The following is a 15,714-nucleotide window of genomic DNA, read 5'->3' as shown; positions in this document are numbered from 1 at the left end:
CGTCGACTTTCCTGCTCCTTGGATGCTGCCTGACCTGCTGTGCTTTTCCAGCACCACTCTAATCTAGATTCTGCTCTCTAGCATCTGCAGTCCTCACTATTGCCTAGCTGTATTGGTGTATCTTCCCAGCAGATTTACAGGATCTTGCGCAGGCAGATTTGGTGGTACTGCTCCAGTGCCCTTAGGGATTTACTTTAGATGTCTCATGGCTATGTAGGAGAGCCAAAATCACCACAGCTCTGTAAACCATGGCCTTTGTGTAGGGTATGATGTTGTTGTTCTCGAGCACCCTTTTCCTTAAGTGGCTGAAGTCTGCGCTAGCACACTGGAGGTGATGCTGGATCTCTTCATTAATAACTGCTTTGGCTGATAGGACACTTCTGAGGCATTGGAAGTGGTTAATGTTCTCTAGGGCCTCTGTGTGGACCTTGAAGATTAGGGGTTTGTGCCACAATGCAGGCCAGTTTTGGTGGATGACCTTCGTCTTGTGGATGTTCAGGGTGAGAACCGTGCTCTCATATACCTCTCTGAAGATACTGACAATGATCTGGAGCATGTCCTCTGAGATTGCACACACAAGTGTCATCTGCGTACTGCAGCTTGATGACACTGGTTGGGGTGACTCTGGTTTAGGCTTGAAGTCAGCGCAGGTTGAATAATTTCCCACAGGTTCTGTAAGTTAGCTCCACTCCAACTGGGAGCTTGTCGGCAGTGAGGTGAACCATTGCGAGGTAGATTGAGAACAGTGTTGGAGTAATGACACAGCCCTGCTTGACATGGGTCCAAATAGGAAATGGGTCAGTGATGGAGCCATTTTTCTTTATCATGACTTCCATGTCATCACAAAGCAGGTGAAGGATGTTGTCAAACTTCATGATATAACCAAAATGACAGGGATGCTCCATAATGCTTCCCAATCAATGGTGTCAAAGGCATTTGTAAGGTCGAAGGTGGCCATGTTCAAGGATAGGTTCTTTTCTCTACATTTCTTCTGCAACTGCTGCAAAGAAAATCATGTCCTTTGTGCCCCTCCATGGCCAGGGGCCACACTGTGACTCCAGGAGGAGTCCACAGGAGACGGTTGAGGAGGACCTTGGTGAAAAAAAAAGTAAAATGGATGCACTAGACAAACTCCTATCTCATGGGCTAAGTAGCCTATATGTTGTCCTGCTACTCAGCCACCATCGTGAATGAAGCAGTTTTTGGAAATATTTTAATCATTATCTGTTTTTTAAGACCATAAGACATAGGAGCTGAAATTAGGCCAGGTAAAAACAATGACTGCGGATGCTGGAAACCAGATTCTGGACTAGTGGTGCTGGAAGAGCACAGCAGTTCAGGCAGCATCCAAGTAGCTTCGAAATCAAAGTTTCAGGCAAAAGCCCTTTATCAGGAATAAGGGCTTTTGCCCGAAATGGTGATTTCGAAGCTACTTGGATGCTGCCTAGACTGCTGTGCTCTTCCAGGACCACTAATCCAGAATGAAATTAGGCCATTCAGCCCATCGAGTCTGCTCTGTCATTCAATCATTACTAAGTTTCTTATACCCATTCTCCCGCTTTATCCCTGTAACACTTAGAGTCATAGAGATGTACTTGATCCTTTTACTTGTTAATATATTGAATCGTCAATTGGATCACCCCATAACCTTCTAAATTCTAGAGAAACCAGGTGAATTAGGATAACAACTCCTCTTACAATCTGACATACACTCAACACAACAGCTGGGAATCCTGGAAGCACTGCGCAGACGCGGGCGAAGGGGCTGGACCAATGTGACGCAAGGTGGACCCTTGCCGATGATTGACATTCGGGTTGATTCGTCGGATTGCGCAGACGCGTCAACATGGGGGCGAAGAGACGTGTCGCCACGTGAGGGCGGGTCCTGGAACGTGATTGACAAGTCAGTGGCCGCAAGAGTACGCATGCGCGTTCCTGTGGAGGCAGGATGACAGCATGAGGGCGACCCCTGGAAAGTGATTGACAGAACGGTGATAACCAGGGCACGCAGGCGCGTTCCGAAGGAGGCGGGAAGACATGACGCTGCGTGAGAGCGAGCCTTAGAAAGTGATTGACATGACGGTGATAACCAGGGCACGCAGGCGCGTTCCGAAGGAGGCGGGAAGACGTGACGCACCGTGAGGGCGAGCCCTAGGACAATTGATTGACAGGATGGCGTACTGGGCGGAGTGCGCAAGCTCTCAGCCTGTCGTGAGGGGGTGGGGCAGAGGGCAACTGTCACGTGACGCGGCGTCGGGAAGGCAGAGAGAGACTGTGTCCAACATGGCGGCGCTTGGCCTGTCCTCTTTCCCCTGAAGGGAACAGCTTGTCGTCTCGTCGATAAAGAGCAGGGGGAGGGGAGCGCCCGGTCTCTGAGGGTCCCGGGGATGGCTCAGTGCGTGCAGAGCGTCCAGGAGTTCATCCAGGACACCTTCGTGCCCATGGTGGCCGTGCTGTGCAGTGAGGCCGCCGAGAGCTCGACGCGGAAAAACAACCTGAGTTTCGCCGAGCTGGTCAGGCCTTTCTGCCGCCTCACCTCTGAAGGTGGGTTTACCGGGCGGGTTGGATGGAGCCAGTGACAGTGAGTTAGGAAGAGGCCTTTTTCCAGGGCCTGTAGGTATCTAGTTATTCCCTTCCCCTGTTGTCAGGTCCCCGGGCTCTGCCTCCCTCACCCTCCGTTACCATCAACCGTCTCTGGGCTTCATTCAGCACCTTTCGCCCCACACTCCCCAACTTCCACTCAGTCGCTGAAGGTTTGTTTACCTTTCCGTGACTGTCACGGACCGGCCACACGAAATAAACGTTTCCGTTCTCCGCGTTTCCCTGCAATGCCTGCTGCCGAAAGTCCTGGGAATGCTCAACAGGTCTAGCATCAGAGAGGGAGGAAGCGTTAATATGTTTCACAGCGATGGCATTTCACCAGAGCAGGGAAAAAAAAAGTTATCCATGTCATGGATTTGAAGCAGGGGGCATAGGCTGCGCTGTATTTTCACTCTTAGGTTAGAAAGCTTTGGAAGCCTGCTGAGTAAACAACCGATCAGCTTTTCAGCTGACTCGAGTAAATTTTGTTCTGTACGGCGGTCCAATGGAGACTCTTGCATTATACTTCAAATTCAAACACTCTAATAAACTCGGGACTGAAGCTGACCAGGCCATCTTGTTGCTTGTACCGTGTACGCTTTAGTCCTGTGTTTTGTAGTTGAATCGATTTATACTTGAAAAGAGTGCATTGTGGTGCAGTTGTATGTAGAGTGAAAGCTTCTGTTTTGCAGGTATCATTGCTGCTGAGAGAAACAAAATTGGGGAGGATATATAATGTTTTGTTATAGTGTATTGGTACTTGATATTAAATAATCATGAGATTCAAACTTCTCCCAATGAGGAAGTGGCTGTTGTGTGCATAAATAACAACAGTTCATGTTTTTTCTTTGTTAATAGGGATGTGTTTGTCAGAAATACTTAATTTGGGGTGACAACTGGAATGGGGCAAGAACAGAATCCTTAATTTTAATTTAGTAAATAATACTCTGTTGCATTGAGTTCAAAAGGTTTACAAATTCACCAGTCATACGTTGAACAGATTGGTATATGAAACTCTTTGTTGCCATATTAAGTTTCATGTCACAGTTTTGATTTAGGTGATTATCTTGATGCCTAAGTGTAACATTTAGCAGATGTGTGTCCTGGCATTGAAGTTTGTGTTAATGAATTCACTGGGAAGAAGTAATGTGCATCAGTTGCATTATACTGATATTTACACGTGCTTGCAAACACCCTGCGTCCAGTGTCCATCTTGACATTTGGATTTATAATTTCAGGAGGAGGCAGTCTACTCTGCTTTTCAGTAAGATCATTGTTAATCTGATTTCAAATCCTCTTTCCTCCCTGCCTCCCATAACCCATTGACTCCCTTGTCCAAAAAGGATTTGTCTAAGTAAGCCTGGACTTAATTCACTGACCATGCTTGCTTGTTTATTAATTCACTGACCATGCTTGCTTGTTTATTAATTCACAAGATGTGGGTGTTGCTGGCTAAGCCTGCAGTTTATTACCCATCCCAGATAGTCTTTGAGAATGTGGCGATGAGCTGCATTTTTAATCTTTGCAGTCCATTTGGTGGTGGTGCACCTGTAGCTCTGTTAGGAAGTTCTAGGGTTTTGACCCAGCAGAAGTAAATATGTTCCCATTTCTTTGCAAGTTGGGTTGATTGGCTTGGAGAGGTACTTTGTGGTGTTTGTGTTCCCATGTACCTGCTGCCCTTGTCCATAATGGTCTTGGATGTGGAAGATACTGTTTAAGGAACTATGATTTGTTGCAGTGCATTGTGTAGATGCTACATACTGCTGTCTTTTGAAGGAAATGACTGTTCAAGATGGTGGATGATGTACCAATCAAACAGGACTGCACTATCCTGGATGGTGTCTGGCTTTGTGTTGGAGCTTCATTTATGCAGCAACTAGAAAACATTCTGTTGTACTCCTGCCCTATATTTGTAGATGGTGGGTAGGCTTCAGAGAATTAGCTGAGTTAATTGATGCAAAATTTCCAGCCTCTGGCCTGCTGTTGTAGCCAGAATATTTATGTTTCTGGTCAATAACCTCTAGGCCATTTTCTGATCAAGTGATTATTGCAGACTATAAACCGATTGAGAGAAAAGAATTTTCCTGTTTCCTTTTTAAAAGTCCTCATTCTAAATTGTTTCCCCTAGTTCTAGTCTCCCTGACGAGTGAACCTCCTTCTGATATCCACCCTGTCAAGTCCCATCAGGATCTTGTTTGCTTCAATAATATAACCACCAGTTTCTTTTTATTGGTTAATGAGATTTTATTGATTGCTTATCTATCATTCAGGTGAAGGTGGTGGTACATTGTCTTTTAACTGAGTGGCTGGCTAGGCCATTTTAGAATACAGTTGAAAGTCAGCCACATTGTTTGAGACATATCTAAGCTAGAATAGGTCAAGACAGCAGGTTTTCTTAGTTGAATAACCGTAATGAAGTAGATCCATTTTTATAATCTGAAAGTTTCATGTACATGATGACTGAAACTAACTTTTTATTCCAGATTAAGTAAATTTAAGTTCAAATTCTATCAGCCAATGTGGTATTTAAATCTGTCTTTGAATCCTGGCCTCTGGACTACTAGCCCAGTGACATTATTGCAATGCTACTATCCCCCATCATAATGCTTTCATCATTGCTGAGTCAATCCTGAAGACTTCCTTTGTAACAGCACTTAATGTATGTACACTATGTTCTTCAGGACTTCCTGAAGGCAGGTCGCTATCACTTTTTCTAAAGCATTATGTGCTGACCACGCTTGCAATGTCCCATGAATAAATGAAAAAATGGCAGGCAATGCTCAGTCTTATGAATTATAAATAGATCTAATGAACAAATGCATAAATCTTGCATAATTTTCCACTTTCATTTATTCTTGCATTTAGTCCTCAAGTTTCAGGATCCTAATGGCCTAATATGCAACTATAAATTTGGAAACCTATCATAAGGCACAAGCTATTTGATTTGAATATTGTCAGCTGTGCAATCTTTGTATATGTTAGGTACATGTTTCTGTAATGTATGTTTTTGTTTGTCTTGAAGAATCTACTATTATATTTAGAAAAACACTAACTTAAATGCTTTCTTAACTCATTTTGCTTACCAGTCCAGATTGCCCAGGAATTGTGCACAACTGTGCCCTTTTTGCATCCCCTTTAAAATTGTGCCACGTGTTTGCTCTCCAAGTTCTTCCTAAAACAACATAACCGTGTCTTAAATATAGAAAGTTAAATGGATGATCTGGAACTGTAGATATGCACTTAGATTTTCCAAATGTGTTGACCATGTTTCCCACAGTTACGTGTCTTTTGCTTAAAATCCTGGACTTTTTTCAACTTTTGAAGGCTACTTGTACAGCTCTCCATTCCATCTCTGGGTGGTGTGAGGAGAAAAAAACTAGATAAATTTAACTTTCACAACTGTTTAGTCTTTTTCACATTTAGAATTTCTCTAAATCTTACAAGCTTTGATCATGACAGTTACATTCCATGCTTGGCTTTCTTTGACACTTAATCTTCCTTGATGCATGATTCATTCAGTTTTTTTTTTGTTAGACTGACTCTTGTTCTCCTGTTCATTCTTATCTATGTTAATAGTCATGATATCATTTCCAGCTGCACATTGTATAAATTAAACCAAGCAATTTATACAATGCAGGGATGCGACCTGCTACTGTCTGGAGTTTGTGCATTCTCCCGGTGTCTGTGTGGGTTTCCTCTGGGTGCTTTGGTTTCCTCCCATAGTCCAAAGATGTGCAGGTTAGGTGGATTGCTAAATTGCCCAGAGTATCGAGGGATGTGCAAGCTAGGTGAAGTACCCAGGGGAAATGCAGGTAATGGGTTTAAGGTGGCAGGGAGGGACTGGGTGGGATGATCTTCAGTCGATTGTGACTCAATCAGCCAAATGGCTTGTTTCCATACTCTGGGGATTCCATAATTCTACAATACTGATACATATTATTAATTTTACAGCAGACATACACCATGTTTTTTTAACTTTAGGCCCAATGCTACTTATACATTAGTGGGTGGATGCCAACGATCTCAGTAGTCCTGGAAAGAGGTGTCCTCCCCATTATCTAGTATCCAGCACTAAACCAATATAATAGAAACTGATTTGGTTATTGTCACTATTGCTATTTATAGGAGCTTGTGGTGCTATAGCAAGTTGATTATCCTTTTACCTGCATTACAGCAATGCCTGCGCTTTCAAGATTGTTTAATTGGCTGTCAGATTGTCTTGTACAACTGTCCTGAAAAGTGCAATTATAAATATCTTTGAAAGGCAGCAGCTTTTATAAATTAAATGGCACAATGTTTGAAGGGGATACATGTGCAGAGACTTGGGTGTTCCCACGCAAATCTTTGAAGATGGTAAGACATGTTGAGAAAACTATTTTGAAAAGCATGAGGAGTCCTAGGCTACTCCATGTACAGGCATGGAGCACCAGATGCAGGAAGCTGTCCTAGCTTGTTGGAAATCCTTAGTGTGTACTTATGAGAATCATGGGTACTAATAGATTCATCACCTTTGAGTGGGGATGATTATACTAAGATTTCATCTTCAAAATGAAAAGTTTAAGTACAGAAGGAGCACCTATTTTCAATGATCGAAAGGTCAGGAACTTCAGTTTTTATATGGAATGCACTGCTTGAAAGGGTGGCAAAGGCAGGTTTAATTGTAATGTTCAGAAAAGAATTGGAGAAATACTTGGAAAGATTGTGTAAAGTGGAGTGAGCTTGTACCATTATTCTGTCAAAGAATAATTAGCTGAACTTCCTTTAGTAATGATGGGGTCTCACATGTCCATCTGCTTTGTGTATGAGACTTTTATTTCTGTGTACTCCAGGTAGGTATACAATCAGCATGTAATTAGAACATGCAATGTCAGGCTACAGTGAGCAGGATGTTGCTTTTATCTGTTTAGTGAATTTTTGCTGTTTTTTTCTTTCTGCCTAGTTCATATGAGAGATCCTAACAACCAGAGCCATGTTATTAAAAATCTGAGGATCAATGTTACCGGAATTGTTACCCAGCCGCCACAACAGACTGCCATTCGGAAATTGTTAAGTGAAGTGGTTTCTGCCAGTCAACCTGCAGAAGGATTGGTTGCTAATGTGATTACAGCAGGAGATTATGATCTCAATATCAGTGGTAAGCCCTCTGTTTCGTGTTTATTAATTACTTTTGCTGTGAAAGACACCAAGTTGTGGAAGGTATTTAAAGTTTAGATTTAATTCTTAAAAGTTGGAAATTCAAACAGACTTGATTAGCAGAGTTTTCCTTATGTTTTTCAGTGTCTGTCTGTATTTATGAATTTGAGTTGCAATTAGAGTATAAGTTTGCAATCACTAAGATAGTTTGGGTCCTGAAATTGGGTGGGCATTCTCTGTAATAGTACTCAGCAACTGTAAAGGGATTTGTAATAAATGTACATTGTATAAATGCTTCTGGCTAAGTTTTGTCATTGATCAGACTAAAATGCAAAGTGGATGATTCATTAAGCTTGTCCTCTCCATCCTGTTTATGGTTGATTGAAATAGCCATGAAATTATTTTATTGTTTGATTCAGGTAAAAAATTGAGGAGCAAGCTAACCAGAGAGAGAAGATTCAGATAGTAGTGACTTTTATTGGTTGGAAAAGGGGCAGGCCTTCACTGACCACTCCTCACCGTACCTCTGGAGTGCCTTAGTTTGGGTCACCTGGGACAGAGGTGGTGGTGAGTGAGTCAGTGGGCCTCCTTGTTCACTTGCTTCCAGGCCCACCCAAGGTGGTTGTCTGAAGGCCCAGGTTGGCCCTTTTTTTTTTAGATGAAAATCCATTTGAACATTTGGGGCACAGACAGCCTCACACCTTCAATGCATTATCTAAGCTGACATGTACCTATTGTTAAAGTTCACTTGAGAATGTAACTTTAAGGAAGTTCTGGCATTTACGTATGGAAGATCTGAAACCAGCATGGTCATTCTAAAAGATGAGACACTTAACAAACAATCCAGGTCTTTTTAAATATATAATTTCAGTTACATCACTCTGTAAACTTTTGTTCTAAATTTTGTGTCCTATGATCTTATACTCCACAACCACCAGATGAAGGAGCAGCGCTCAAAAAGCTAGTGCTTCCATATAAACTTGGACTATAACCTGGTGTTGTGATTTTTAACTTTGTCCACCCCAGTCCTACACCAGGATCTCCAAATCCTGGTTGTAAGTGGTTCTTTGGAGATGATCACTGTGGCTTGGCTCTGGATAAGGAGCATGTCGGTTCTGTTGCAAATCTCGAGGCTGTACCCAATTGGTTAGACTAACTCAAACCTTTGGATGGTCAGGACAATATGAATGAGTGAGATGCTTGCTTTTGTTCTGTTACTGGTTTGCTTGACTATGTCACTGCATCGATCTGGTGTAGCTTTAGTATGGACACCATAGAAGTCAGGAATAGAGAAATCCAAAAAGACTGCCACCCAGGAAGAGTTGTGAAGAACAAGATCTATTTGAGGCAAGAGTTTCTTTACCAGAGCATCATGGCACATTAGAATTTGTTTGGGGTTTAACACAGTGCATTGCCTGGAGATATTGTAATCAACTTTCAATCATAAAATACCTGCCCAATATGTAGGGATTGGGACTGTGCATCATCGTATAGTACCAGTGATTTGATAAATTCATTCTTGTACTGGATATTTTATTTTTCACAGTATGTTATAGAACATAACTGTTATAAGAGTATGCCCGAAAGTAGGTGAGCAGTCGGCATCAGAAAGTTTGCCAACTGTACGTTTCCTCCTGAAGGAATGACGTCCCATTTCAGCAACTTCATTCTTGTCTCTGTGCTTTTTAAAACATTGTCATCCTGCAGAGTTGCTCTGAAAATGACTAAACTTACCAAGGACTAAAACCCTAAAAGCTGGGAGAGATTCTCGAAAGATGTTGCCACAGAGATCAACCTCTTTATTGAATGAATTGAACAGTTATAGCGCTAAGGGAAAAATGGTATGACTGGTTTATACTTGCCTAATTACTGTATTTTGTTTCCTGGCCATTTTAACTGAATAGAAGAATTATTTTAAATTGTTATGAATCAATATAGCACCCTGTCACAAAATCTTATTTTTATAACTGATGTGTCTTGCTCAGGTTAGTTCCTACAGTGTCAAGTCAAAATGTATGATGTCTGACCTACAGACAATATTAGCATACTGTATATCCACAATGATGCTAGTGATCTTGCAGGTGGATCTTCTCATTCCGGTAGTTTTGTCTTTATAAGGTTATGGATCTTTGTGACCGGAATACAGAATGTTTGTTTGTTTGTGTTTGGAATAGGATCCAAGGTGGTGCTGCTAGTTGGTCTTGATCCTTTTTTGATTAGTTAATATGACCATATGTATGTTGATCAAAATTTGTATTTATTGGCCACAAACCTTTTGGTTATCACAATTTGTTGATATTGCCATTGTAAATTTGTGTCTGATTTTCAAGTTTAATTTTATGAAGAAATAAAACAGCCCAGTATGAAATAACCCATTGTTTTCTTGGGAAAGAATGTCTGGAAACTTACTTCCCTGAACTGAATGTTCCTAACCTTTGGAAATGATCTTTTCATAAAAATTGCAAGATTATTTTGCAACTGTGGAATTTTTTTTTTATTTCAAATACCTTTTGATTTCAAATACTTAGTTTTAAGTCTTGTAACTGTTCTGATTGATGGCCCAGACTTAGTTGTCAGTGGTAAAGCAGTAGTGCTCCCCATTGATCTTAAAACAGGTCTGATGATGCAGGCTTTCATTTTCAGAGCAGTCGTTTAAACCGGCCAAATAAAGATGTAGAGCAGCAGAGATGGCAGGATGAGCAGACCAGGAAGTGTCAAATCCTTTCATTATTTAAATTTTGAAATGTTAAAATTAATCAATTAAAATAAAATTTTAAAATTTCATGTTTCTTTAATCACAATGGAAAAACTTTACATTCCACAAGTAGAAAATTAGCTATTTGGGGTTATTGAGCATGTTTAGTAATTAATTATGAAGTGTTTATGCTGTTTAAAAATACAGTTGCATTTTTTAACAATGTACTATTTTCAGGAGTTGTAAAAGCAAGACTAGCCACAGAAGAGTTGACTTTCTCACCAGTTGAGTGGGTTGTTGTTTGTGGATGCCACAAAATTGTACCCAAGTGAGAACGGCAAAATCACTGATAGCAATATCTGGACCTCCACATTACTCTACATGTGTGCACTTCCAAAGGTGCTGTCAGATCCAATGAAGTGTGCTGAAGGTTCATAAAGAATTTTGTTTGTAAGTTTTAGAAGTGCAGAAATTCAGTTGGATTTGCATTTCTATATTGTGCTGAGATAATTTTACATTTTTGAGTTTTGAGTCGTGGCAACGTGTCTGGAAATGGTATTTTGAGCACTAAAGCCCACTGGCGCTCCGTGTTGAGGGCTTGAGGCGCTCTGTTTTATTTGTGTGGCAGGGGTGGTGTCTTGTGTGCATGACTGTGATGTAAAACCTGGTATAAAGGCAGGACAGTTCCCTTGTTCAGAGAGCCTCCTTTGACGCTCCGCAGGCATCTTGAAGAGTATTAAGTGATCCTCCAAAAGCTTGTAGTGGCTGAAATAAATCGTAGTTGTTCACAGAAATTGGCATATTGCAGTTACATCAAGTGTGTAAGAATCTAAAGAAGGGAACCTCAGATTTGGCGACGAGAGTGGGGTTCCAACATGTATGGAGATCCTAGGCAGACTAAATGATTATCTGCATGACAATAATGTGAGATGGATGGGCCCACTCGGTGAGATTTATCTTGATCTCTCTTACGAACCTATCGCCAACCCCTCTGGACTCTATAATGATGGAACCTCATTGAGGTAACTTGCGCACTTGTACACCAATGAATTTGTCCCATGGAGGTTAGAGTCCCCCTGGAATTGGGAGGTTAGAGTCCTCTAATAACAAGGTTTGAGCCCTGGTACATAATACATAAGATAAAGGATAACAACTATTTCTGTCTTAATCACCCTGCCTTAGACCAGTTGTTAAGAGGGGAAATCTGCCATGCGCAGGTCAGGACCCTAAAGTCAGTGTGTAGACTGAGGACACTGAACTAGGATATAGCGATAAGTTAGAAAGTTGAGACTTAAAAAATGGGGCAGAAGTGGAATAAGTCGGGTGTCAGAACCCATTTGCATCAGTTATACCAGGGTGACCACCAAAATGAGAAATGGTTCAGGTGCCCGTCAGGATGTTTTAAGTGTAAAAAAAAAAAATTGGGCAATGAAATTTGGCTGATAGGGGAAACTTAGCACATAGATAAAAGCTTAAAAGCAGAGGAGACAATTTGGAAATGTAATGCAGAGGCTCAAGTGAAAGCTTTAATGTCTGCGTGGAGAAAGACTGCTGTGGAAAGGATGAATAAATGTAAACAGGCCAGCTGGGAGAATAATGCATGCCAAAGAGGGATTACAGTGTGTGATTGTGAAGGAAACCCTAAGTCTTGGGAGGTGCAGAAGAATCTGTCAGGCTTGTGATATATGTAGAGAAGAAAATAGGAAAAATTGAGCAAGGAGAGGCAAAATAAGAAATCAGGATTGAAATACCAAGCCAGACAATTAAGTGGGAATAAAATGGAGGTACCTCCTGACATATCTGGTCTGCCAATAATGTTTCAAAATAATGACTAGCAATGGTCACTGTGCGGATTTCTGACCTCCTCTGGGACACCTATTCAGAACTCACTATATGTCCTCGATCTCCTCAAAGCCATCCTCCTCCAAAAGCAATTGTGCCATAATCAAATGTGCTGCCCATGTAATGGACGGTACGGACATCAGCAATGGCAATTCCAGAGCTGATTGAGCTATCAAAGACGTGGCAACAGCTCTCAATTCTATTGTCCTCTTAACTGGTTAGTGCTAAATTGATCACCTGCCTCGAACAACGGGCATACCAAGCATTGTACTGTGCAGCATTTACAAAGGGGCCCCTCTGACCCAGCAAAACAGATGTGGAAGATGTGTGGGTGTTCGAGTTCTGCGTCAAAAGGTCTCTGGATCACTCCAGTTTGCCAAGTGTGTATGCCTGATGCTTTGCTATGTTACCAATGCTTATTGACTAACTTCATACTGATACCCACCTTGACAAGGAGGGAAAGAGAGAGGAAATGCAAAGATACTTTCAGCAGGTAACATCGTCTCTAAAGTTTCTCCATTCACAGATAAAGCATGCCTTTGACCTACCGCCTGCACCTCCGCAACCTGGTCCAAGTCCCACTCCACTTACCCGCTCCCTGGAAATGTTATCCATTGTGCACTCAGTGCCATGTCACATTCCTGGAAACCTTGCTCACGGTTTCTGATAGACAATTGATCCCAGAACGTATTGCTTTTTTACATTTGACAGCAGAGCCAGAGCAGAAGCAGCACAGAATGCATTAAACGGCATTTAATTTGAACTCAAAAATCCTTGTGCACTCCAGTTGGAATTTTGTAAATGCGAACGAAGATAGCCAAAAGCAAACTGATGGCTACACCTAACCCCACAAACATGCACCCTGCCTTGGGAGCACACTTCATTACACAAGACCCCTATGACCTTGCAGAAACAGCACTGATCTCTGCATCTCCAGAGGCCTGGGCTCCCTACCCATTGTACCCAAAAGCACTGACCCCTGCCATTCCACATACTGTGTTCACCTACTGTGCTGCTGCACTTCATGCTTGGATATGCTGGTATCCTCCATCTGAGGCATCTCCAAGGATGCAAGTCTTGTCAGTTTAAAGTATTTAACTGCCCTTATCCAAGAATTCCGATTTCTCCATGGAGTGATATGCAGGACAGACTGGATTTTGTTTTCGGGTTGGACTTTACTGAAGGAGATTTTGAATAACTGGCTTGTTTCCACTCAATTTGGAGGGGGTAGAGTGGTCATTAAGGACTGGATTTAAAAACTTTACTGGTGAACACTTTTTTTTTCCACGTGGGAGTATCCTGGGGATTCTATTTACTGCGTGGACTAGTAATTCTTGTTATCATTGTATGTTGTGTGTCAATAACTTGCTTATATACTGGCTGTCAGATTCTTATGAATAAGCTGGTAGCACCTTTTTCAGCTCCATTTAGTTGGTTATCAAGGAATGATAAAAGAAAGGAATGAGATGTTAAAGGGTTAATTTGTTCTGCTGACTTGTAAGAGATTGGATGTCCCAGGGAGTGTTTTTCTGTCTTGCAGGCAGGATGTGACAATATAATCTTACTCAGTAAAAGCTGCAGTTTAAAGAATAACCTAATCTCTCACTTTCTGGAAATAATCTAATCACCTTATGTTTTTTGCATGGCATGTGACGATGGTGGAGTGGCAAGGGGTGGTGTCTTGCGTGCATGACTGACTGATGTAAAACCCTGTATAAAGGGAGGATGGCTCCTTTGTTCAGAGAGTCTTACTTGACATGCTCTGCAAGCAAAAGCTTGTACTTGCTGAAACAAATCATGGCTGCTTTCAGAAATTGTCATATAGCAGTTGCATCAAGTGTGTAAGAATCTCAAGAAGGGAACCTCACAGATGGGGTAGGAGGTGATGTACAAGCAGGGATTAATGGTCGGTTAACAAAAACGTAGGGCTAACTTGGTCATTCTCACATTGGCTTGAGGATCTGTATTTGGGGCACAACCTGTTCACAATCTATGTCCGTGATTTGAACGTGGGGGCAAGATGTGATATTTTCAAATTTTGATACAAAGCTGTGTTGGAATAAATGTTGAGATGTTTTGGGAGGATTTTGAGCGAGATGGCAAGAACATGGCAGTTGAGAATATAAAGTGGAAAAATGTGAAGTCATCTACTTGGAGAAACTGTGCAGTGTGTTTAATGGTAAGAGGTTGGAAAGTGTAGCTTTATCAAGAGGCTGAAGTGTCTTTGTGATCAGTGAAGTCTAATATACAGGTGCGGCAAGCTTTTGGGAAAGCTAATGGAATGTTGTGTTATTGCAAGAGGATTGGAGTACAGTTATAGTGAAATCTTTCATTTTATATGAACTTAGTCTGCACCTTAAATACTTTGAACAGTTTGGTCACCTTATCTCATGAAAGGTTTTTATTGCCAGAGAGGGAGTGCAGCAAAGCCTTTCCAGACCCTGGATTAGTGGCAATATGCTAACTTGGTGTCTATTCTGTAGAGTTTTGAAGGTCTCATTGAAACTTAAAGGGATACACAAGCCAGATGCAGCTGAGAGGCTTCCTTGTTTGGGGAATAGTACATTGGCAGGCACTTGTTTACTGTGGTGTCACCAATTCTATTCAAAAGTAGCAAACATTTTTGTTTTGATGACCATGAATGCTGACTGTTAACCAAAAGTTTGCAATACAATAAATGGTGATGGTTGTGAATCTGGAAACGTAGAACCCTGGTCTGGTGATCCAGAGAGCAGTTCAAATCCCACCATACCAGCTAGGAAATTTAAATCCCATAATTGCTTAATCTGCAATCAACTATCAGTTATAATAATGGAGACAGTGAAACTTCTGGATTGTTAGGGGGAATAAAAGCATCTAGTTCTTTAATATCTTTTGTAAGGTAAACTTGCAGCACTTGTTGAGCCTATGTGTACCGCCAGATCAGCAGTTACATGGTTAATTCATAATTCCTATGAAGCCACTCAGTTCCCTAATGATGGTCAGTCAGTGTTGTGCTCTGAGATAAAACAAGACATCCAATGCAAGTAAATGCAGATATAAAAAGCTTTCAAGTCAGTCTGAACAAGTAGTGCAATCAGCATAAATTCTGAGAGCACTTTGATCGTGGAAAAACAGTTGAGGATTCAGATTTTTGTTAGAACTGGATGTTTTTAAAGACTTCACTCATGCTTACCTTCCACTAGTCCATCATCTGACTTCCTTTTTCTTCCTTGACTCTGCTTTTGAATCTTGGGGTGTGAGGCTTGTTAACCATCCAGCCTCTTTGTTCTGCTCAAAAGCCAGGAACCAAAATGATTAGCTACATTCATCTCTCGACAAATGCCGTGAGACTTAATTTCCAGCATTTTTTGTTCTCATTTTGGAATTCCAGTACCTTTTTTGGCTTTTGGTAGAATGAGTAGTCTCTTTTCAAACATGAGATCTGTTTAAAAAATATGGAATTTTAGTGGAGCATGCTGAAA

At 41.5% G+C, this 15,714-nt stretch overlaps 1 protein-coding gene across 2 annotated transcripts in view; it reads left to right on the top strand.

Annotated features, from left to right (window-relative positions):
• Positions 1-2,237: 2,237 nt before the first annotated feature.
• Positions 2,238-15,714, top strand: part of trappc8 (trafficking protein particle complex subunit 8) — a 141,883-nt gene continuing 128,406 nt past the window's right edge. For both annotated transcript variants that reach the window (XM_072569738.1, XM_072569737.1), the window contains exons 1-2: positions 2,238-2,544; positions 7,520-7,714. In XM_072569738.1, the coding sequence (XP_072425839.1) occupies positions 2,388-2,544; positions 7,520-7,714 (352 nt within the window). In that variant the 5' untranslated portion in view covers positions 2,238-2,387. The remainder of the gene's footprint in view (positions 2,545-7,519; positions 7,715-15,714) is intronic.

This window comes from Chiloscyllium punctatum, chromosome 5 (assembly GCF_047496795.1).
Source record: "Chiloscyllium punctatum isolate Juve2018m chromosome 5, sChiPun1.3, whole genome shotgun sequence".
Taxonomy (NCBI): Eukaryota; Metazoa; Chordata; class Chondrichthyes; order Orectolobiformes; family Hemiscylliidae; genus Chiloscyllium; species Chiloscyllium punctatum.
The sequence above is the reverse complement of the archived record's forward strand: the minus strand, read 5'-3'. Positions and strand labels throughout refer to the sequence as shown.